The 25,532-nt window shown below is 42.3% G+C and overlaps 1 protein-coding gene across 1 annotated transcript in view; it reads left to right on the plus strand.

Annotated features, from left to right (window-relative positions):
* Window positions 1–7,949: 7,949 nt before the first annotated feature.
* Window positions 7,950–25,532, plus strand: part of LOC135549286 (forkhead box protein O6-like) — a 55,606-nt gene continuing 38,023 nt past the window's right edge. Inside the window, exon 1 of the mRNA XM_064979301.1 lies at window positions 7,950–9,173. Within this exon, the coding sequence (XP_064835373.1) occupies window positions 8,658–9,173 (516 nt within the window). The 5' untranslated portion in view covers window positions 7,950–8,657. The remainder of the gene's footprint in view (window positions 9,174–25,532) is intronic.

The following is a 25,532-nucleotide window of genomic DNA, read 5'->3' on the forward strand; positions in this document are numbered from 1 at the left end:
CCTCAGGCCCGACTCTACTACCACATATCTTTAACACGTGTGTGTGTGTGTGTGTGTATAGTGCGTATGTTATCGTGAGTTTGTATACATGTTTGTTTGTGTCTCAGTCCCCGCTGTTCAATTAGGTGTATTTTTATCTGTTTTTTAAATCTAATTTTACATTAGTTACCTGACGTGGAATAGAGTTCCATGTACCCATGGCTCTATGTAGTACTGTGCACCTCCATAGTTTGTTCTGGACTTGGGGCCTGTGAAGAAACCTCTGGTGGCATGTCTTGTGGGGTATGCATGGGTGTCCGAGCTGTATGCCAGTGGTTCAAACAGACAGCATGGTGCATTCAACATGTCAATACCGCTCACAAATACAAGCAGTGATGAAGTAAATTTCTCCTCCGCTTTGAACCAGGAGAGATTGACATGCATATTATTATTGTTAGCTCTCCGTGTACATCCACGGGCCAGCTGTGCTGTGCTGTTCTGAGCCAGTTGAAAACTGACAACACAACTGAACAGTAGTCCAGGTGTAACAAAACTAGGGCATGTAGGACCTGCCTTGTTGATAGTGCTGTTAAGAATGCAGAGCAGCGCTTTATTATAGACAGACTTCTCCCATCGTAGCTACTGTTCTATCAATATGTTTTGACCATGATAGTTTACAATCCATGGTTACTCCAAGCAGTTTAGTCTCAACTTGGTCGATTTTGACATTATTCATTACAAGATTTAGTTGAGGAATAGTGAATGATTTGTCCCAAATACAATGCTTTTAGTTTTTGAAATATTTAGGACTAACTTATTCCTTGCCACCCAACTAACTACAGCTCTTTGACGCTGTCATTTCAGTCGATGTAGTAGCTGACGTGTATAGTGTTAAGTCATCCGCATACATAGACACACTGGCATTACTCAAAGCCATGTCGTTAGTAAAGATTGTAAAAAGCAACGGACCTCGATAGCTGCCATGGGGAATTCCTGATTCTACTTGGAATTTGTTTGGAGAGGCTTCCATTAAATAACACCCTCTGTGTTCTGTTAGACCGGTAACTCTTTATCCACAATATAGCAGGGGGTGTAAATCCATAACACATACGTGTTTCCAGCAACAGACTATGATTGATAGTGTCAAAAGCCACACTGAAGTTTAACAACTGCCCCCACCATATTTTTATCATCAATTTCTCTCAGCCAATCATCAATCATTTGTGTAAGTGCTGTGCTTGTTGAATGTCCTTCCCTATAAGTGTGCTGAAAGTGTTGTAAATTTGTTTACTGTAAAATTGCATTGTATCTGGTCCAACACAATTTTTTTCCAGAAGTATAGCAAGGGTTGGTAACAGGCTCATTGGTTGGGTATTTGAGCCAGTTAAGGGGGCTTTACTATTCTTAGGTAGAGGAATAACTTGATTCCCTCCAGGCCCGAGGGTACACACGTTCTAGTAGGCTTAAATTGAAGATATGGCAAATAGAAGTGCCAATATCGTCCGCTATTATCCTCAGTCATTTTCCATCCAAGCTGTCAGACCCCGGTGGCTTGTCATTGTTGATAGACAACAATCATTTTTTCACCTCTTCAACACTTAATTTACAGAATTCTAAATTTACAATGCTTGTCTTTCATAATTTGGTCAGATATACTTGAATGTGTAGTGTCAGCATTTGTTGCTGGCATGTCATGCGTAAGTTTACTAATCTTGCCAATGAAAAAATCATTAAAGTAATTGGCAATATCAATGGTTTTTGTGATGAATGAGCCATCTGATTCAATGAATGGTGGAGCAGGGTTTGCCTTTTTGCCCAAAATTTCATTTAAGCGGCTCCAAAGCTTTTTTGCTATCATTCTTTGTCATATATTTTTGTTTCATAGTGTAATTTCTTTTTAATCAGTTTAGTCACATGATTTCTCAATTTGCAGTACGTTTGCCAATCGGTTGTACAACCAGACCTATTTCTCATTTATTTTCTCTCATCCCTCTCAACCATACAATATGGCTCTGGTTGCATCCATCTGACTGCTGCAATTCTTTAGTTGTGAAATTTCCTTTCTGTTTCCTTAAAACCAGAGGACGAAAGTGACGGGGAAGATTATCTTTGTAACACCTCTGCCTGCACTGCATCACTGTGTATTTTCACTCCCTGTGTGAGTGGATTTCATGGATGAGGATGCAATCTGAAACAGGATTAGCGCTAGGTGTCGGATAGTGTTAGCTAAATCTCTCTTAGGCAGGTGTGGCAGAGGGAAGACTGTCTGTCTGCCACACACACACAGGGCACGCTGAACACGGAACACTGTGTGCTGAAGGGGAATTTTTAAAGCGGGAATCAGCAGTTGAAACAACAGCAAAGCGTACTCCCACCCCTGTTTTGGTAAAAAGCTGAGGGCTGGGCCTGGAGAAATGTAACCCCTATCAAATTCATTGACAAAACTATGGCTGCAAGGACTGACTGTCCTTGATATCAAAATTGTTTAACCATGTTTGAGGCTATATAGTGTTTGTCTACATTTACTTTGTTTACAAACATTGGAGTAAAACAACCTTATACTGTTTTAAGTCAGAAGTTTACATTCACCTTAGCCAAATACATTTAAACTCAGTTTTTTACAATTCCTGCCATTTAATCCTAGTAACAATTTCCCTGTTTTAGGTCAGTTAGGATCACCACTTTACTATTATTCTGATATTTCACATTGTTAGAGATAATGATTTATTTCAGCTTTTATTTCTTTCATCACATTCCCAGTGGGTCAGAAGTTTGCATACACTCAATTAGTATTTGGTAGCATTGCCTTTAAATTGTTAAACTTGGGTCAAATGTTTTGAGTAGCCTTCCACAAGCTTCCCACAATAAGTTTGGTGAATTTTGGCCCATTCCTCCTGACAGAGCTGGTATAACTGAGGCAGGTTTGTAGGTCTCCTTGCTCGCACAAGCTTTTTCAGTTCTGCCCACACATTTTCTATGGGATTGAGGTCAGGGCATTGTGATGGCCACTCCAATACCTTGACTTTGTTGTCTTTAAGCCATTTTGCCACAACTTTGGAAGTATGCTTGGGGTCATTGTCCATTTGGAAGACCCATTTGCGACCAAGCTTTAACTTCCTGACTGATGTCTTGAGAGGTTGCTTCAATATATCCACATAATTTTTCTACCTCATGATGCCATCTATTTTGTGAAGTGCACCACAACGTGCAGCAAAGCACCCACACAACATGATGCTGCCACCCCTGTGCTTCACGGTTGGGATGGTTTTCTTTGGCTGGCAAGCCTCCCCCTTTTTCCTCCAAACATAAGGATGGTCATTATGGCCAAACAGTTCTATTTTTATTTCAAAAAAGTACAATCTTTGTCCCCATGTGCAGTTGCAAACCATAGTCTGGCTTTTTTTATGGCGGTTTTGGAGCAGTGGCTTCTTCCTTGCTGAGCGGCCTTTCAGGTTATGTCGAGTAGCCTAGTGGTTAGAGTGTTGGACTAGCAACCAGAAGGTTGCGAGTTCAAACCCCCGAGCTGACAAGGTACAAATCTGTTGTTCTGCCCCTGAACAGGCAGTTAACCCACTTGAAAATAAGAATTTGTTCTTAACTGACTTGCCTGGTTAAATAAATAAAATTTTACTGTGGATATAGATACTTTTGTATCGGTTTCCTCCAGCATCTTCACTAGGTCCTTTGCTGTTGTTCTGGAATTGATTTGCACTTTTTGCATCAAAGTACGTTCATCTCCAGGAGACAGAGCGCGTCTACTTACTGAGCGGTATGACGGCTGTGTGGTCCCATGGTATTTATAGTTGTGTACTATTGTTTGTACAGATGAATGTGGTACTTTCAGGCATTTGGAAATTGCTCCCAAAGGATGAACCAGACTTGTGGAGGCCTACAATTAGTTTTCTGAGGTCTTGGCTGATTTATTTTGATTTTCCCATGATGTAAAGCAAAGAGGCACTGAGTTTGAAGGTGGGCCTTGAAATACATCCACAGGTACACCTCCAATTGACTCAAATAATGTCAATTAGCCTATCAGAAGCTTCTAAAGCCATGACATAATTTTCCAAGCTGTTTAAAGGCACAGTCAACTTAGTGCATGTAAGCTTCTGACCCACTGGAATTGTGATACATTGAATTATAAGTGAAAGAATCTGTCTGTAAACAATTGTTGTGAAAATGACTTGTAAGGCACAAAGTCGATGCCCTAACCGACATGCAAACTATAGTTTGTTAACAAGAAATTTGTGGAGTGGTTGAAAAATGAGTTTTAATGACTCCAACCTAAGTGTATGTAAACTCACGACTTCAACTGTATTTTGGCTTCTGATGTGGCACGCCAGTTGAACTAAGCTCATGAGGCATTTTTAAGTTGGATTCTTCAAGAATCAATCTCCTTTAAAATATTACTAATACCACATTGGTATTCATCAAAGGGCCAATTTTGCATTGTGGTTTGCTTTCCACCTAATAAAAGGCAGGAAGTGCTAGTCAAACCAACACACTACCGCCAGTGGCAATACTTGGGAGTAAAATAAAACGCTGCCTTTTTGTCTTTGAGAAAGTACTAAAAAGTGAGAGAAGTAGAGTTGAGTAGCCTGGTCCCAGATCTATTCATGCTAACCAACTGCTATGGTCATTGTCACATCAAATGACACAAACAGACGTGGTACCAGGCTAGGAGCTGAGGAGAGTGGAGTGTTTCTCCATGGTTCTGTCACATTGAGAAGTCACATGGTTGGCTGCAGCCCAAGCCTTCAGGCAGCCCAGGCCCAAGGAGGAGACATATTCCTGGGATGACCATGGGCTGTGTACTGGCTGCAGACAACCAGACTTCCTTTCCCGCTGTTTCCTCACACACGCGCACACCACACACACACACAAAACCCCCAACTCGCACCACAAAACAACACCCACAGCTCTCCTTATGTAACAGCAGTGGGTTGTAGAGGAAGGAGCGTGAGAGGGAGGGAACATCATTGATGAACAGAAAGAGAGAAAGATTGAGAGGAAGAGAGGGAGGGAGATGAAGGGATGTTAAAGGATCTTAGAGCTAAGATTGGGCTCACAGTTGAGTACCTGAACAGTACAGCGCAAGAATGCAGTCTGGCTCTCAAAGTCAAATTCAGAAGGGTTTTTAAAAGGATAAATGTTGTTCAGTGGACATGCCTCGCGTGTTGTACATGTGAGAGTCTACTCTTCTGACATGCCTAATTGGAGCTATAGTCAGTCAGACCGTCACTGTTTCTCAACACAAGGGTGGGAGTGACATCATCATCCCGTCCCAGTAAACACATCAGTAGTAATCCTGGTAAGGTACACTGTAAAAAAACATGTTTTTATGGTAACTTACTGGCAGGCCAGTTACCTGTACATTACTGTATAAAATATATAGTATGTTACCTTAAATTATATATACTTTTTTTACAGTAATTTTTAGGCAACTTTCAGTAAGTTACCATTACATTGTAAAAACAATACTTTTGTTTTAGTTAGCTAGAGGTTCATTGGTTCACTGATTTTTCTCCTGTTGTTGCTGTTGTTTGATTATGCAGCTTCCATGGTTGTTTGTCAGTGCCAATGCCCAAAAGCTTAGCTTGCTACGGGCTATAATAGATCACTACACACATCCGCTCAGCTCCACTCAACTCAGCTGGCAGTGTTTCAGTGTTTGCATTCCATAGAATAGGAGTCACACCGCATTCCAGTTACAACTTCACTGTGGTGCATAAAAATCTCCTCTCCAGACCGCAGGGCAGGGGCCATGTGTTTTGAATTACCCCTCGGTTTCTCATTTATGGCATCTCTCCCTCATTTTCCCCCTCTCACCCTCTACTCCTCCCCTCCTGTTTTTGTTCCCCCCTCTCCTTCACTCTTTCACACTCTACTCTTCCTTCTCTTCTCACCCTCTCCTTCTCTCACACACATCATCTCCCAAACCTCCCCCTCCCCCTCCGTGTATTGCCCCACCCCACTCTCTCTTTCCCTCTGTCACTCTCACCCTCTCCTTCCTTCCTCTTGTCCCCCACTCTTTCTCTTTCACATCTCATGTTGTGATAGACTTGTTTAGCCACCATGAAAGCATTCCACTATACCAGCATTTGAGGATATGGTTGCCCGTGACAACCAAGCTGTCAATAGTGCAGGGGATTTTCCATTGAAAACAGGATAATGGGGTTATAGAATAGAATATATTATAGAATATACACTGTTTACAAAACATTAAGAACACCTGCTCTTTCCATGACATAGACTGATCAGGTGAATTACAGGTGAAGCTATGATCTCTTATTGATGTCACCTGTTATATCTACTTCAATCAATGTAGATGAAGGGGAGGAGACGGGTTAAAGAATGATTTTTACGCCTCGAGACAATTGAGACATGAATTGTGTATGTGTGCCATTCAGAGGGTGAATGGGCAAGACAAAAGATTGAAGTGCCTTTGAACGGGGTATGGTAGTATGGGCTAGGCGCACGGATTTGTGTCAAGAACTGCAATGCTGCTGGGTTTTTTCACTCTCAACAGTTTCCCATGTGTATCAAGAATGGTCTACCACCCAAATGACCTCCAGCCAACTTGACACAACTGTGGGAAGCATTGGAGTCAGCATGGGCCAGCATCCCTCCGGAAGGCTTTCAACACCTTGTAGAGTCTATGCCCCGATGAAATTAGGCTGTTCTGAGGGCAAAAGTGGGATGCAACTCAATATTAGGGAAGTGTTCATCATGTTTTGTACACTTAGTGTATTATATAATGAAGTAGAATAGAATATAGTCGAATACAATAACTTTATATCAAACTACATGTGCATAACAGACAAAGCCCCCTTAATTTTATAGAATAACAGCCAATGCATAAAGTGATAAGTAGAGAGACACTTGAGTTGGAATGAGTTCAGTATGGATACCCCACAACTTGAACCCAATGAGGGGTCACCAAGGCAGTGCTACTGGATCGCTGCGCAGGCAGAATCCCCCCTATAGACGTGGGTGGGCATGGTTGCAGTCCGCGGGCGCCAATTGAGTGTGACATTCACAACTGTTGCTCCCGTCCCCCTCTATCTGCTGGAGAAATCACCCGTGCAGAGAAAGCATGGTATGAAATGAAACCGCGAGCCAATTATTATTTCAAAGGATATGTCATTTCGGCTTTACTGATTTTCTTGTCTCAAACATAAGGAATATGTATAGGGAATCTGGCAGACGCTCCTGCTTAAATTAAGAAATATTTATTTGGTAGCATTAATTAACCCGGTCATAATTTTGAATTAAATATTTATTCAATAATAAATACATATTAGAGTTATTCAATACAGTGTTGGCAGTTGATGTAACTGAACTGGCGTGCACAATAAGACATTCTAGGTTTATAGATGCCGCACTCTTGAGGTGAACATTTTAATGCTCATCCCAGTCTCTCTCAGCAACAAGTATACATTTGATTGACGATCACATGCAGGACATGGAAGATCATCACAATTTCAATAGCTAAAGCACAATATTTCGTTCCCCATCAATTGGTATTTATTTAGGCCTTATTAGTTATTCCCAAATCAATAAACATTAAACAATCAAATCGAATTTCCCAAGGGATTTTAAGAATTGCGAATAAAAACGTGGAATAACAATATGAAACGATGCTGTATACAGAATAGTATAGATATTCCCTTTCACTTAACCTGTTATACAGGGAGTGCCTTGTTCCAAGCCTTGTCTAAGTGTCTGTAAGCGGCACTTTTTCAACGCTACAATTTAGTCGCTTGATGTTCAAACCTCACTGACTGATACACACCGGTGTATCAATGTGGAAGGAATAGGATATGGTAATAATCTAAACATCTTACGAAATAAGGGAGGTTATTAAAGACATGTAATGCATTCATGACAGGGCGTCTTCGTGGCGTGAGAGAAGGAAGACACAAACAGAGCATGCTCAACGAGCCGCCTGCGAGGCTTTTTTTCGTCTGGAATTCTGCGGGTTTATAAATGATTCATAGAGTGAGCCTATTTTTAAGCGGAGTAATTGCGCGCAGTTCGCACAGTCAGCCAGTGTGTTACTATCAGCTATGAGTGCGTGTTCTGTTTTCGCGTGAGCGCTTGCGTGTGAGTGAAAGCCGGTCACCAATCTGCAGAGGAGACGGAGAGGAGATTCCAGACGACAGAAACAGTGAGCGTGTGGAAACTTCGTGAGAGACAGTCACATTTTATTGGCTTTAATCCTGGGGTTTGATCGAATATATTGTCAAAGCCTGTCAGCCAGTATAGCCGTTGGACAAGGGAATCAACTGTTGCAGCAGCAGACCGTTTTCAAATGGACACTAGGCTCGTCACAATTCATCAAGTCTGTGTTGCTGAATCTATACATGAGTTTGAGAATGGATTTTTAACCATCACCTGGACCGAGTTTATTTATTGTGCTGCGCGCTGGATACATGTTGTTTATGGTATGTTCTGATACTGCATAGAGAATACATGCTCTTCCAGAATGATCCCACTCCACGCCTCTCCTGGCTTTTTGATATTGCTTTATCATATTTTTGTATCAGACAGTAGCAGTTGCTTGTAGGCAAGAAGGCACATTTGGGCTATTTGAACCATTCCAAAGGCATTTGGAGGATTATAGTGGATTGTTTCTTTCTCTGTGACCTTGCCTCTCCGGCGTTAATCCAGACGGATAGATGCTGATGATGGAGAAGAACGGCATGGACGCGCATCAGGTTGGAATCAATCATGAATACGAGCTGGAGGGCCGGCCTCGGTCATGCTGGCCGCTGCCGCCGTGTCCTGAGGATTTCCCACGGGGAGTGGATGAAGCAAATCGAGGTCTGCCCCTGGCATCTATCAAGCTGGAGCAGCTTCAGTACAACGTGCCGACATGCCGCGGCGGAGCAGCCGAGGGAAGAGGTGGCGCACCAGTAGAGCTCAAACATCCATCCAGTGCCCCGGTCCCTATCGCACCCGGCGCTCCTACATGCATGTCGGGGGCTTCCCTCGACGTGGCTGGCCAGCTGCGCAAAGCCAAGTCGTCCCGGAGGAACGCGTGGGGAAACCAGTCGTACGCGGACCTCATCACGCGTGCCATTGAGAGTGTCCCGGAGAAGAGACTCACTCTGTCGCAGGTTTACGATTGGATGGTGCGCTTTGTCCCTTATTTCAAGGATAAAGGCGACAGCAATAGTTCAGCTGGATGGAAGGTACAGTAACAGCATATTGCCATTCATAATAATTAGCCTCTATATGTTGATGGTGTGTGTGTTGATAGGTGGTAGCCTACAGGCCTATGCCACTGTCTTTCCATAAAATACATTTTAGCCTTTGATCATTTCGTTTGGGTTTTGTATCTTAACTACAGGCGGCTGTTCAGACTCCAGTCATAATAATTGATGTCTCTCAACTGATGGTTAAAGTAAAGTATTGTTTCTAACGAGTTCAGGCTTTCGCATTTCCCCACATTTCCCACTGTAATCTCCACGGTGCAGTCAGTCATGACCACGTTTACATGCACACAGAATTCCGGATAGTTGCTCATATCCCGCTTAAGGTCTTATTCGGGATAAACTGGTTACCTTTTATATCCCGTTCACAAGGTTCAATTTATCCAGCTCATGTGGGTTAAATGGAATAGTAACTGAAATGTAGACACTAACTGTAGGCCAACTCCTGCAGAATTATGTATTTTTTTGCTGTAAATTTATACAACAAATTTACATTTTGTCTTGGGGACAGGAGTGGAGAAATATGGGTTATTTCTTTCAGCAAATCTTGAGAAAATGCGAATATGTGTTTGACACGGATCTTTTTCTCAACTTTTCATTTCCATAAAACCTGTCTAACTGATCACAGTTTTGGAGTTATTTACGTTTTCTCTTCGGTCCCTAAACGAAACATACACTTTTACCGGTGTTAACGAGATTACTTATGCATTCTTTCTGTCGATGTAAGACATTCTGGTGAAATACTTTGTTTAGTTTTCTGGGTCAACAAGTTATGACAGAAGAGAAGCTGCATGTATTAGGCCTATCTAACTACTGTTGTCAAACAAATTGCCTATCAAATGTCGGAAATTAGAATAGGGTTTACCAAATGTCGGAAATTATAAGCAGAACGTTGTATATATTAGGGGTGAATGTAGCCAGTAGGCTATACGGACCAGTACAGAGTATCAGCAAAATAAATTATTGTGGAATTTTGGTGAATCAAACTGTACAAGTAGCCTACTTCTTGAAGTGATTTGTTTGACAATCAGATGACAACATCACATAACACCCAAGGTAAAAATCTGTCATTCTGCCCCTGAGCAAGGCAGTTATCCCACAGTTCCCCGGGCGCCGAAGACGTGGATGTCGATTAAGGCAGCCCACCGCACATCTCTGATTCAGAGGGGTTGGGTTAAATGTGGAAGACACATTTCAGTTGAACAACTGACTAGGTATCCCCCTTTCCCCTTTCGATGGTATGCGAAACGGAGCCTGCGCAGACCACGAAAAACAACAGTAAACAGGATAAGATGTTTACATGCCACATTATCCCATCTAACATCAGTATATCCCGGGCATTTTATCCGGGTTTCTCGTAACCGGGATTCAAGCTGTTTAAGGTTATTGTAAACGGGATATGATGTTTATATGCGTCAATTCAAAACAGAATACTTGAGTATCCCGAACAATAACGGGATATTGGTGTGCATGTAAACGTGGTGTGTAGAAAGGGGCGGTGAGTTGAGTCTGAAAGGGTTACTGGGTCATCCTGTTTGGGTTTACAGCCTATAGGCTATATAGAGCAGAGATAATCAGTACCAATATAAACGTCTTGTTGTGCTATGGAGGAAATATTGTCTACGAGCTTTGCTGTGATGCATCCGTGTCATGATTTTATTACAAGGAGAATATCTGATTGTAGAAGTGACTGAGTGACAACATGTTCAGTTCGAACTCAACATTGTTTCATTACGAGAGTTGTAAGATTACGCACGGGCTACGCAATTTGATGCTTCTTTAACTGTTTAGAAAAAAGGCACAATAACGGTAGATGATGACATGAAGTCACTCCACGAAAATAGAGATGATCCTTTAAATTCAAATTCATATGGGTTTAATCTAATAGAGGAGTGTTTGTGTAATCTACTTTAGTTTACCGCACATTTTGTGTGAGGATTATATTGACACAGTTGTTGGGGAGAGGATTCTTTGTTCTATAGGACCTATTTGTTCAAATCATATAGACCTAGTCCTACCTCTCCAAGCCCTACTACCATCTAATGGTTGAAAGACAGATTTGAATATTTGATCATTCTTTCCAAAGGTTTAATTAACAAGAGGATCAATTCTACACAGATTGCACTCACCCATTTGATCAGGGCCTTAGACCTTAGGTCGTATAGTTTAGCTCTGGTTTTCTTTAGGGCTTGTTTTGAGTCATACACAGTGGATGCATTGTTTAATACACCCTTCATCTTCCTGTCACTTTGTTACAGTTTTGTGGTAAACACACACACACGCGCGCACGCACACGCACGCACACACACACACACACACACACACACACACACACACACACACACACACACACACACACACACACACACACACACACTCACACATATTCTCTTAAATATCCCTTACCTTGAATCCCGACTCTCTCAAACAATATACAACAATCATAACATTCTGAGAAAGAAAGCAGTGTTAAGAGAAATAATTAATCTCAATGAAATCAACATTTCATTTAGGTCTAAGTAAGTGCTGGGGACAGGAGTACTCCAATCTTTATGGTTAGGTTTTAAATTGGATTTAAGGGGCTTAGTTCTCCAGTCCCTGTGTGCGTGTGTGTGTGTGCTTGCTTCCCAGGGATGCCTAACTGTATGCCAGCTCAGATTCTGCCACAGGGATTTGTGAGTACACGAGGGCTTTGATTGGCTGGTTTGGCAGCGATCTGATAGGCTGAGAGGGTGAAAACAACTCGATTCAATCATAATCAATCATAATAACAGTGTTAAAAACAGGCACACACATATTGTGCTGTAACAGTGGGCAAAGGGTTTAATAACATTTTAACCACTGAACAACACACACATGTACATCCCCTTTCCCCTTACATGTGAATACGCACGCACACACACACACACACACACACACACACACACACACACACACACACACACACACACACACACACACACACACACACACACACACACACACACACACACACACACACACACACACACACACACACACATCAGTAAGTTGTTGATGAGATGAGTAGAAGAAGATACGTAGATGGATCAATAAGTGGGGGGATGATCAAATCAAATACAGTGTCAGCTGACGGTTATTAAAAGTAGTCTTTAATAGCTGTTGTGAACTGGGTCGTTCCACCAATTCAGTGCCTTTTGAGAAGTGTAGATTGGTCCAAAAAATGTTTGATTTCACCTAATTTTAACATTCTTTAATGAAGAGCACATGTTCATGTTTTCCCATCTCAAGAGGTTAAATAAAATAATTACTATAGTAAGTGCCTATTAAGTGCCAAATAAAGTAACAGGGTTGACGATTCCATCTTAAATCAGCCATGAAGACTCTTGTGACAGGGGGAATGGAATCTTGTTGTGTGCAACAGGGAGGGGCAATTGAATGCCAGCTTGTCAAATAAAAAATAAAAGCTTTTTCTAGCCTGTCAAGACATGTTATACTCTACCCTTGTAGTTTTCCACCACAAAACACTAGATAATGGCCAAAAGAGTATAACTAGCTCACCTGATTTTACACTAGCATTTGTCTTGGAGATGTTCAATGTTTCTTTTGAAAAAATATTTGAAATGGAGTAGTTTCAGGTGAGGTGTTATATACATGAACCTTATACCCATACTGGCCTATGAGTGTGTTCCAAAAGGATTCTTTGGCTGTTCCCATAGAAGAACCCTTTTTGGTTCAAGACAGAACCTTCTGTGGAAAGGGTTGTACATGGAACCCTAAGCAGTTCTATCTGGAAACAAAAAGGGTTCTTCAAAGGGTTCTCATATGGGGATAGCCGAAGAACCCTTTTAGGTTCTAGAGAGCACTGTTTTTTTTCTAGGAGTGTAGGAGGTTGAACCTTCTGGGTGCCTGTGTGTGGCAGTTTATCACTTACATTCCTGTGAGGGGGACCTGCTGGTGTACTGTATACTATATTGTTATGTACTTGACACTGGTTATACAGAAAGTGGGCCTGTGTGCATGTGTGTGCGTGTGTGTGTGTGTGTGTGTGCAAGCCGACAATTGTCTGATGAGGCAGGCAACACAGACACTGCCAGCCAGGCAGAAATCTAATGTTCTCTTCTGAAGTGATGACTTAGTTACTTTTGACATGTTGAAAGGTACACAGAGCAAATACAGGGGCAAATGGCTCAGCTCTGCTGCCATTCTAAGCAGGAAACAGAGAGGGAGAGAGAGACACACACTGAGATGGAGAGATGGAGAGAGAGATACAGAGAGAGGAATCTTCAGAGTGGAAGAGAAAGTGGTGGTGGCCCCAGTCCCAGTCCCAGCTGCTGAACACATTGATCGTTAGAAGACTTAACGCATGACTATGATGCTCTAGCCCCTAGCAGAACAGTGTCGAGGAGAGGCAGAGTATTTGTGGTTAGCTAGCTAGAGAGATGGTGAAACCTACGGTACAGGCTTAAGGCTGATTCACACTATAGGGGCTAATCGAGCCAAGTCAAACCAAGCTGTACTGGCCTGGTTACACATCCACCATAGTGGCTGGAACCATGTTGTAAAAAGGACAATGTGAAAAAGAAAATATCACAGCCAGCACATTACAGTGTTGATCTTATGGGTTAGGCAGTGTGAATGAGGCATTCAAGAGGTTCCCTGTGCTGTGCCAGCCAGGCTGGTTGGCGTGGGCTCAACAGAAAGCCCTCTGCATGGCTACTCTGTTATTGTGATTATCACAAAGGCACAGCAAAGGGAGAGAGTGCTCTCGAGTTGGCGGGCTTGGCACAGAGTCCACGGCGGGGGATGGAGGGATGAATGGAGAGATAGATGGAGGGAGTAGAGGTGGGAGGTTGTTGTCTAAGAGCGGGACTCTAGAGGTCTATCCTACAGTAAAGCACCATTTCATCAGTCTTTTGAATGGAGGGAAATGGATGGAGGGAAAAAAAGAGGAGGAAAGAGAAGTGTTGGAAAGGGTGATGGTGTGTGTATGTGTGTGTGTTTGTATGTGCTTGCATATGTGTGTGTGGGCGTGTGTTTGTGTGTGTCCTTGTGCATGCGTGTGTGCATGCTTGTGTGTGGATTGCCACTAGTCGTAGACAGTATAGGATTTGATCCAGATTATCGCTTTGTCCCCTCAGTTGATTAAGAGTTGAACTAAAAGCTTCAGGACAGTTGGAGTTGGATAGAGGAAGAAGAACAGTCGGAGTTGGATAGGGGAAGAAGAACAGTTGGAGTTGGATAGATTGAAGAAGAACAGTTGGATAGAGGAAGAAGAACAGTTGGAGTTGGATAGAGGAAGAAGAACCGTTGGAGTTGGATAGAGGAAGAAGAACCGTTGGAGTTGGATAGAGGAAGAAGAACAGTCGGAGTTGGATAGAGGAAGAAGAACAGTTGGAGTTGGATAGAGGAAGAAGAACAGTTGGAGTTGGATAGAGGAAGAAGAACAGTTGGAGTTGGATAGAGGAAGAAGAACAGTCGGAGTTGGATAGGGGAAGAAGAACAGTTGGAGTTGGATAGAGGAAGAAGAACAGTTGGATAGAGGAAGAAGAACAGTTGGAGTTGGATAGAGGAAGAAGAACAGTTGGATAGAGGAAGAAGAACAGTTGGAGTTGGATAGAGGAAGAAGAACAGTTGGAGTTGGATAGAGGAAGAAGAACAGTTGGGAGTTTATTTCTGAACTCTTTGAGCCTTTAGAGATGGAATGATTGATTTCCAGAGACGATTGATTGATTGAGAATTCAATATTTGGCAAATAAACCTGAAACCTGAAATTTGAACTTGGCTGTGATCCCTGCTGGAATTGAACCCACAACCTTGACATTGTTAGCACCACGCCCTTACCAACTGAGCCAGAAGGTATCAGTCTGGGGGTTAGTTCAGGTCAACAGTTCTCTACAACATTGGTTCTCAACTGGTTTTGCCTCGGGACCCAAATGTAACTAGGTTGTCTCAGCCACAACCCAATATTTGCATCAAACATTTTTTTTGCCAAAATGCAATCTGTAAAACTATTTTTAATGTTATATTGATAGTAAATATGACAAGTTATTTGACAAGGGAACAACAACATTCCCACATTTTTCATTGTAAATAATTATATTTTGCCCATATTCATGATGAAGAATGATGATAAGCTTACTGGTTTGAGACCACAAAACCAACCAATATTTTGATACCCACATTGAAGAAAAATAGTTCAGAGATACAATTTATTTAATCACTTTCTAACTGGTTTTAGTAGTTTAACTTCAGACTAAATATCACTGCTCAACAATGAGTCCTCTGTATAGAACTTTTTTGTGCTCTCGGTTATCTCAGCGATCTCACTCGACTCAGATTGAATAAGATGCTGGGTGCCACGAAGAGGATGTTCAGCAAGCCACAGAACCATGGAACGGAAACTCCACGCACGCACGCACGCACGCACGCAGGCAGGCAGGCAGGCAGGCAGGCAGGCAGGCAGGCAGACAGACAGACAGACAGACAGACAGACAGACAGACAGACAGACAGACAGACAGACAGACAGACACGCAGGGTGTCTGTGTGTCGTAAAATGTGCTAGGTCCATGCAGCACACACACACAGTCTGCCTCTACGTGATGTTCTCTCAGGGTACAGTTGTTTTTTCCTCAGAAATGATTGCTTATGGGTACCTTCATGTGTGTATAAAATATTAATGTTATACATTTTTTCATTCATTGATTTTTTTGCAAAACGCTATACACGAAGTGTACAAAACATTACGAACACCTACCTAATATTGAGTTACACCCCTTTTGCCCTCAGAATAGCCTCAATTTGTGGGGGCATGGATTCTACAAGGTGTCGAAAGCGTTCCATAGGGATGCTGGCCCATGTTGACTCTTGCTTTCCACAGTTTTTATTTTTATTTTATTTCACCTTTATTTAACCAGGTAAGCTAGTTGAGAACAAGTTCTCATTTGCAACTGCGACCTGGCCAAGATAAAGCATAGCAGTGTGAACAGACAACACAGAGTTACACATGGAGTAAACAATTAACAAGTCAATAACTCAGTAGAAAAAAAGGGGAGTCTATATACATTGTGTGCAAAAGGCATGAGGAGGTAGGGGAATAATTACAATTTTGCAGTTGTGTCAAGTCATCAAGTTGGCTGGATGTCCTTTGGGTGGTGGACCATTCTTGATACACACGGGAAACTGTTGAGCGTGAAAAACCCAGCAGCGTTGCAGTTCTTGACACACTCAAATCGGTGTGCCTGACACCTACTACTATACCCCACTCAAAGGCACTTCAATCTTTTCTCTAGCCCATTCACCTGTTGAATGGCACATATACACAATCCATGTCTCAATTGTCTCAAGGCTTAAAAATCATTCATTAACCCATCTCCTCCCCTTCGTCTACACTGATTGAAGTAGATTTAACAGGTGACATCAATAAGGGATCATAGCGTTCACCCGGATTCACTTCAGTATATGTAATGGAAAGAGCAGGTGTTCTAAATGTTTTGTACACTCAGTGTATATCCATTGGTTAGCTGGAATGGAATTTTCGTATCCTGTATATTGGACTGTGATATGTTTGTCTCACCTAGCTATCTGAAAATGAAGGCACTAATTGTATGTGGCCCTGGATAAGAACATCTGTTAAATGCCTAAAATGTCAAATGTTCATGTTTTACAAACATATCTCATATTACTGTATTTTTTACATTAATTTATTTTTATATATTGAGGTCACAAATGTATAATTTGTATGGTTCTTTAGTAGAAATGTAGTAATTTGTGACATTTGAGTGTGTTAAACCTTGCGGTCCTACTGATTTATCTGAGTGAGGTGGATATGTAGCATTTTTGCAAAACAAACTGGATTATTTGTCTCTCTGAAATGAAACCATCAAGTAATAGATTTTAAACACAATACATGTTTGTCATTGAACAACCCCATTCCATGATTCAATTAGGAAAAAACAGCAATTTCTTTGACAATTTCTTTTAACAATAAAAGCTAGTTTACCAACATTTCGTTGTTCCAGTGTCTTGTATGGCTGATCTGGGTTGGTGAGAATGGTAAGCCAGTCAAACCTGCATCACGGACAATTGGAGAACTCCTTCATTCTGTTACTGTTTCGAAAAGAGTCTGTGTTTCGCTAATTGTTTTGCACTGTGGTGTGTTTCAAGGGTGTTTCAGGACTTGCTTATGTGTTTCTGTGAATGCATGTAAGTGTAAATCAACAACTTCCTCCATTCATCTCAATCTATCTCTCTAAACCCTCCCCTCATCTCAGCAGAGCAGATTCAGGTATTTGAGAGGAGACTAATCTTAGTGTTAGCAGGTGAACAACCTATTCCCGATGTGGTAGATGAAGTCCCACTAGAAAGCCTGTGGGTATTAGAGCATATCGACTGCAAGGCTGAGGCATGTGCTTATAGGTACTTACATTGTTAATCAGATCTTCATGAGGGCTTTCTCCCTTCGGAGTGCCTGGCTAACTAAGACTGATGGGAGGGAAGCAGTAGAGGACAGCAACACTGTGTGTGTCTGTGTGTGTGTGCACTTGTATTTGTGTGATTAATGCTGTTAGCTAGAGGGAGGTTGGAGGGCTTAGCGCTCCTGGATGTTGCAGCTGGACTGCACAGAGGCATTCTCTCTAGCTACTACAGTACCTTCTGGGTATTAAACCTCTGTCCTGGGGCCACCGTACCGTACTAACCATTTAACTGACCAAGGAGCGGTTTGACCTCTCTGACCCTGTTCACGTTAGGAGCCATTTCTTCCTCCTCTCTAACGGCTCTTTACCTGCTCCCTACCCAGTCACATGATTTAGAACTTCTGATGGGTTGTGCATCTGGTTTGGCCCTAGTGTGAACAGGGTCTCTGGAAGCAGATACTGTGGTCAGAATAGAGGAATCACAACGCATTTTATTCAACGCTCTGTTGACTGTTTGTTGACATATTTCATAGCTAAGTGCTACCCGGATGACAAATACAATGTTGTGAGAGCAAAATAATGGTGGGATTGTCGAGAAGAAAAACGGACCTCATTACCAGAACACTCAACTCTTTTATGCCATTATCAGTCACTCATCATGCTAATTATTCTCAATGAAGTATCCTCGTGTTCAAGTGATGTTCTGCATCAGTCAGGATACTCACTGTTGTTGTCAGAGTCTACTGTTCATCCTCTCATTGACTCATTCCAGGGTTTTAATTCCACTTTGATTAGCAGTGACGGGATAAAAAAACCTCAATGATTTGAATTGTTTAAATAAATGATGTGCTTGTGTTAAATAGAGAGAAATTAGTTTGAACCCAGCCGATGTCACCATGATTACATTTGTTGAATGTATTTGACAAAATTATAATATATACATGTATAGCCAAATACACGTGGTACACAGTTTAAAATGTAGTATGCTAACATGATGACAGGTGAGGACAGGGCATATCTCTCCACCTAGCTTAGCCTGAGCTACTGTACGCAGTTGGTACATCAGACTCACCTTGCTGATCACTGCAGATCGGAATGAAAGACCCACGTTAGCATGTTGGCATACATACTTGTTGTGATGAAGACTGCCAAATATCTAATAATACCTAGTCACGACTTACCAACCCTATTAAAACAAACCAACATACCCATCTTACACAATTGTTACACAATTAAATAGACTATGTATAATATTAAGTACAGTATTTAACATATGAGTATTCATAATTAAAATTTTGGATGATTGTTGAATCCACCACAAATTAATGCAAAGTAAGTAATTCAAGGCGCTCTCATTTATCATTTAATAGTTTTCGGTTTGGCTGAACAGATTAACATTAATAACAATTAATGAATTAATATCAAAATGAATATATTAAGACACTGCATGTAGAGTTTTGAATGAGTGTGTTCTTTGTGAGGCTGAAAAGTCATGGGGCACAATGCAGACAGAGGTTATGAGCGCAAGACAGCCACTCAAAGTGGATTTTTGTGTCAGTTTGAGTAAAATAGGTCAGGATTCATAGCTCTCAGAGTGTTTATCATTCTGCACGTGACGGCTGACGGCCGGGGAAACACGACTGATAGCCTTGAATGAACCCAGACACTCTTGGTCTTTCTCCCTCTGTCTCTCTTGCCCCCCCTCTCTCTCTCTTTTTTGCTCCCACTCTCTCTCACTCAATCTCCCCCCCTCTCTCTCCTCTATCTGTCTTCCTTTTGTGTCTCTCACTCTCTCTTTCCCTCTCTCCCTCTCCCTCCCTCTCTCTCCCTCTCCCTCTCTCTTTCTCACTCTCTCTTTCCCTCTCTCCCTCTCTCTTTCTCTCTCTCCCTTTCTGGACTGCCCCTTCTCACTCTACTTCTGTAGCCGGAAGGCTCTGCAAATAAGTTAGAATGTCAGTTTCCCAGTTCCCTCACTAAATTGCTCATTAATACAAAGTAGAAATATGGTTATCTAAACCTGTATGTCTGTGAAACAAGCCCATAAAGATGCATTCTAATCTACATATCTCCTCTATCTCCCTCCACTCATCTCCCTTCTCTGTTTCTCTTATCTGTCTTCTTCTCCTTCTCTCCTCTCCACCTCTCCTCCACTGTGATAGACTGTTTCTGACTGATTTATGAGCCCATCTTAAGTCTGACTTCATTAAATCCTTGATACCGTTAGTCTTTGATGACGGCCGTGGTGTTCGAACTGTGGATTTAATGGACACATTCATCTCTCTCTTTAATGGTGTTGCTGAGTGGAAGGTGGCCACCATAAGACGACACACTAAAAGATGAGTTACAACGACAAAGGGATGGAATGAGAGAATGGCAAAATGTAAAGGAGGGAGCTAGCACGCCGAGGAGGAGGAGAAGAGTAACATTAAAAGAGGAAGGGGAGAAAGAGGAAAAACCTATTCTAGTATGATGGTGGCAAGATATGAAAAACTAATTAAAAGCATTTTTCATATATATTTTAAGTTGTTAAGAGGAATGCATAGAGTATATAGTATCAAATCAAATTGTATCTGTCACATGCGTCAAATACAACATAGACCTTATGGTGAAATGCTTACTTACAAGCTCATAACCAACAATGCTTTGAGAAGTTAAGAAGAAAATACAAATAAGTGTTAAGTAAAAAAACACACAAGTAAAAAATAGAAAATAAAAGTAAAAATTATTCAACAGTAGCAGTAAAATAACAGTAGCGAGGCTATATACAGGGGGTACTGGTACAGAGTCAATGTGCGGGGGCACCGGTTAGTTGAGGCAATTGGGGTAATATGTACATGTACAGTTGAAGTCAGAAGTTTTTCACCATTCCTGACATTTAATCCTAGTAAACATTCCCTGTCTTTGGTCAGTTAGGATCACCACTTTATTTTAAGAATGTGAAATGTCAGAATAATAGTAGAGTGAATGATTTATTTCAGCTTTTATTTCTTTCATCACATTCCCAGTGGGTCAAAAGTTTACATACACTCAATTAGTATTTGGTTCCATTGCCTTTAAATTGTTTAACTTGGGTCAAAGGTTTCGGGTAGCCTTCCACAAGCTTCCCACAAGAAGTTGGGTGAATTTTGGCCATTCCTCCTGACAGGTGGTATAACTGAGTCAGGTTTGTAGGCCTCCTTGCTCGCACACACCTTTTCAGTTCTGCCCACAAATCTTCTATGGGATTGAGGTCAGGGCTTTGTGATGGCCACTCCAATACCTTGACTTTGTTGTCCTTAAGCCATTTTGCCATAACTTTGGAAGTATGCTTGGGGTCATTGTCCATTTGGAAGACCCATTTGCGACCAAGCTTTAACTTCCTGACTGATGTCTTGAGATGTTGCTTCAATATATCCACATAATTTTTCTACCTCATGATGCCATCTATTTTGTGAAGTGCACCAGTCCCTCCTGCAGCAAAGCACCCCCACAACATGATACTGCCATCCCCGTGCTTCACGGTTGGGAAGGTGTTCCTTGGCTAGCAAGCCTCCCCCTTTTTCTTCCAGACATAACGATGATCATTATGGCCAAACAGTTCTATTTTTGTTTAATCAGACCACAGGACATTTCTCCAAAAAGTATGATATTTGTCCTTATGTGCAGTTGCAAACCGTAGTCTGGATTTTTTATGGCAGTTTTAGAGCAGTGGCTTCTTCCTTGCTGAGTGGCCTTACAGGTTATGTCGATAAAGGACTCGTTTTACTGTGGATATCGATAATTTTGTACCTGTTTTCTCCAGCATCTTCACAAGGTCCTTTGCTGTTGTTCTGGGATTGATTTGTACTTTTCGCAACAAAGTACATAAATCTCCAGGAGACAGAACGCTCTCTTTCCTTCCTTCTATGACGGCTGCGTGGTCCCACGGTGTTTATACTTGCGCACTATTGTTTGTTCAAATGAACATGGTACCTTCAGGTGTTTGGAAATTGCTCTGTGGAGGTCTTTGGCTGAAATCTCGGCTGATTTCTTTTGATTTTCCCGTGATGTAAAGCAAAGAGGCACTGAGTTTGAAGGTAGGCCTTGAAAAATACAGCCACAGATACACCTCCAATTGACTCAGATGATGTCAATTATCCTATCAGAAACTTCTAAAGCCATGACATCATTTTCTGGACTTTTACAAGCTGTTTAAAGGCACAGTCAACTTAGTGTATGTAAACTTCTGACCCACTGGAATTGTGATACAGTGAATTATAAGTGAAATAATCTGTCTGTAAACAATTTTTGGAAAAATGACTTGTGAAATGCACAAATTAGATGTCCTAACCGACCAAAACTATAAAATTAAAGTGACTATGCATAGATTATAAACAGAGAGTAGCACCAGTGTAAAAGAGGGGTCTGGGTAGCCCTTTGATTAGCTGTTCAGGAATCTTATGGCTTGGGGGTAGAAGCTTCTATAAAGCCTTTTGGACCTCGACTTGGCGCTCCGGAACCTCTTGCCGTGCGGTAGCAGAAAGAACAGTCTATGACTAGGGTGTCTGGAGTCTTTGACAATTTTTAGGGCTTTTCCCTGATACCACCTGTTAAAGAGGTTCTGGATGGCAGGAAACTTGGCCCCAGTGATGTACTGGCCGTACACACTACCGTCTGTAGTGCCTTGCGGTTGGAGGCCGAGCAGTTGCCATACCAGGCAGTGATGCAACCAGTCAGGATGCTCTCGATGGTGCAGCTGTAGAACCTTTTGAGGATCTGAGGACCCATGCCAAATATTTTCAGTCTCCTGAGGGGGAATAGGCTTTGTTGTGCCCTCTTCACAACTGTCTGTGTGTTTGGACCAAGATAGTTTGTTGGTGATGTGAACACCAAGGAACTTGAAGCTCTCAACGTGCTCCACTACAGGCCCGTCAATGAGAATGGGGACATGATCTGTCCTCCTTTTCCTGTAGCCCACAATCATCTCCTTAGTCTTGATCACGTTGAGGGAGAGGTTATTGTCTTGGCACCACACAACCAGGTCTCTGACCTCCTCCCCATTGGCTGTCTCATCGTTGTAGGTAATCAGGCCTACCACTGTTGTGTCATCGGCAAAGTTGATGATGGTGTTGGAGTTGTGCCTGGCCATGCAGTCTTGAGTGAACAGGGAGTATAGGAGGGGACTGAGCATGCACCCCTGACGGGCCCCCGTGTTGAGGATCAGTGTGGCGGATGTGTTGTTCCCTACCCTTACCACCTGGGGGCGGCCTGTCAGGAAGTCCAGGATCCAGTTGCAGTGGGAGGTGTTTAGTCCCAGGGTCCTTAGCTTAGTGATGAGCTTTGTGGGCACTGTGGTGTTGAACGCTGAACTGTAGTCAGTGAATAGCATTCTGACATAGGTGTTTCTTTTGTCCAGGTGGGAAAGAGCAGTTTTCAGTGCAATAGAGATTGCATCATCTGTGGCTCTGTTTGGGCGGTATGCAAATTGGAGTGGGTCTAGGGTTTCTGGGATAATGGTGTTGATGTGAGCCATGACCAGCCTTTCAAAGCACTTCATGGCAACAGGTGAGTGTTACGGGTTGGTAGTCATTTAGGCAGGTCACCTTAGTGTTCTTGGGCACAGGGACTATGGTGGTCTGCTTGAAACATGTTGGTATTACAAACTAATTGGTCAGCGCATACTTGGAGTACATGCCCTGGTAATCCGTCTGGCCCTGTGGCCTTGTGAATGTTGACCCGTTTAAAGATCTTACTCACATCAGCTACGGAGAGCGTGATCACATAGTCATCCGGAACAACTGGTGTTCTCTTGCATGTTTCAATGTTACTTGCCTCAAAGCGAGCATAGAAGTTATTCAGCTCGTCTGGTAGGCTCGTGTCACTGGGCAGCACGTGGCTGTGCTTCCCTTTGTAGTCTGTAATAGTTTGCAAGCCTTGCCACATCCAATGAGCATCAGAGCCTTTGGAGTACGATTCAATCTTAGTCCTGTATTGCTGTTATGCCTGTTTGATGGTTCGTCGGAAGGCATAGCGGTATTTCTTATAAGCTTCCGGGTTCGTCCCGCTCCTTGAAAGCAGTAGTTCTACCTTTTAGTTCAGTACGCATGTTTCCTGTAATCCATGGCTTCTGGTTGGGGTATGTACGTACAGTCACTGTGGGGACGAAGTCATCGATGCACTTATTGATGAAGCTAGTTACTGATGTGGTGTACTCCTCAATGCCATCGGAAGAATCCCAGAACATATTCCAGTCTGTGCTAGAAAAACAGTCCTGTAGCTTAGCATCTGCTTCATCTGATCACTTTCTTATTGACCGAGTCACTGGTACTTCCTGCTTTAGTTTTTACTTGTAAGCAGGAATTAGGAGGATAGAACTATGGTCAGATTTGCCAAATGGAGTGCGAGGAAGAGCTTTGTACGCGTCTCTGTGTGTGGAGTAAAGGTGGTCTCAAGTTTTTTTCCCCTCTGGCTGCACATTTAACATTCTGTTAGAAATTAGGTAAAACTGATTTGAGTTTCCCTACATTAAAGTCCCAGGCAACTAGGAGCACCACCTCTGGATGAGCGTTTTCCTGTTTGCTTATGGCCGTATACAGCTCATTGAGTGAGGTCTTAGTGCCAGTATCAGTCTACGGTGGTATATAGACAGCTATGTAAAATATGGATGTAAACTCTCTTGGTAAATAGTGTGGTCTACAGCTTATCATGAGATACTCTACCTCAGGCGAGCAAAACCTTGAGACTTCTGTTATGGATACCAGTATCCTGTGTGAGTGTGTGTATCCTGTGTTCTTTTCTCTCCTTCTCCCCTCACAGGTGAAAATCATCACTCCCCAATCAGTCACCAATCCAATCATCAATCAGAAGACACACCTCCTCCTGTTTCCTACCCTATCACAGTTCCTTTCCCTTGGTTTAAAAACCCTGTCAGTTGTTTGCTCTAGAGCTCAATCGCTCTGTAAATGTCATGTCTGTAGGTCTCTGTGTTTCACGCTCTCTTTGTGTATTAACCTCTCTTTTGTTTATAAACCTCTCTTTTGTTTGAGCACCTCCATAGCACTTTGTCATCACATGTGAGTATTGTTTTTGGTTATGGTGTTTGTTTGCTGGTGGGAAAAGGGGAAACCAAGACAAGTCGCCCATGGGCATACACTACCCGTAGGTAGACTTTGTTAAATACACTAGTTAGAACTGGGTGGACCACCCACTGTATTTTTGGTTAGTTAGTTAGCTGTTGTTAAAGTAGGCTAGTCTAGCTTAGGGGTGTTTTGGATGCTTATTGTTTCTTTCCTTGGGTCCAGCTCAGCCCCTTTTCCTGCTCCCCCATTACTGTGTGTTTTACAATAAACCCTGAGTTTGACTTTAGATTTCATTTGTTGTGGTTATTTCATTCACACTTTTACTTTGTCACTATTATAATTTGCATGAGTTTTGTTACGGGTCTCATTACCACCCCCCTAGACTGTCGGGCCAAAAGGGATTCGTAACACTTCCTTAGATTTTGTGCACCAGCTGTTGTTTACAAATATGCATAGGCCGCCTCCCCGTTTCTTACCAGAGGTTGCTGTTCTATCTTGCCGAAAAAGCTTAAAACCCGCCAGCTGTATATTAATCATGTTGTCGTTCATCCACGATTCGGTGAAACATAAGATATTACAGTTTTTAATGTCCCGTTGGTAGGATATACGTGCTCGTAGTTCGTCTATTTTATTATCGATTGATTGTAAATTGGCTAATAGGACTGATGGTAAAGGTAGATTACCCTCTCTGCAACGGATCCTTATAAGGCACCTGGACCGTCATCCACGATACCTCTGTCTTTTCCTCCTGCAAATGACGGGGATGAGGGCCTTGTCGGGTGTCTGGAGTAAATCCTTCCCGTCCGACTTGTAGAAGAACAACAATTCCTACAGTATGAGGTGAGTAATCGCTGTCCTGACATCAAGAAGCTCTTTTCGGTCATAAGACACGGTGGCAGAAAAA

This window comes from Oncorhynchus masou, chromosome 12 (assembly GCF_036934945.1).
Source record: "Oncorhynchus masou masou isolate Uvic2021 chromosome 12, UVic_Omas_1.1, whole genome shotgun sequence".
NCBI lineage: Eukaryota > Metazoa > Chordata > Actinopteri > Salmoniformes > Salmonidae > Oncorhynchus > Oncorhynchus masou.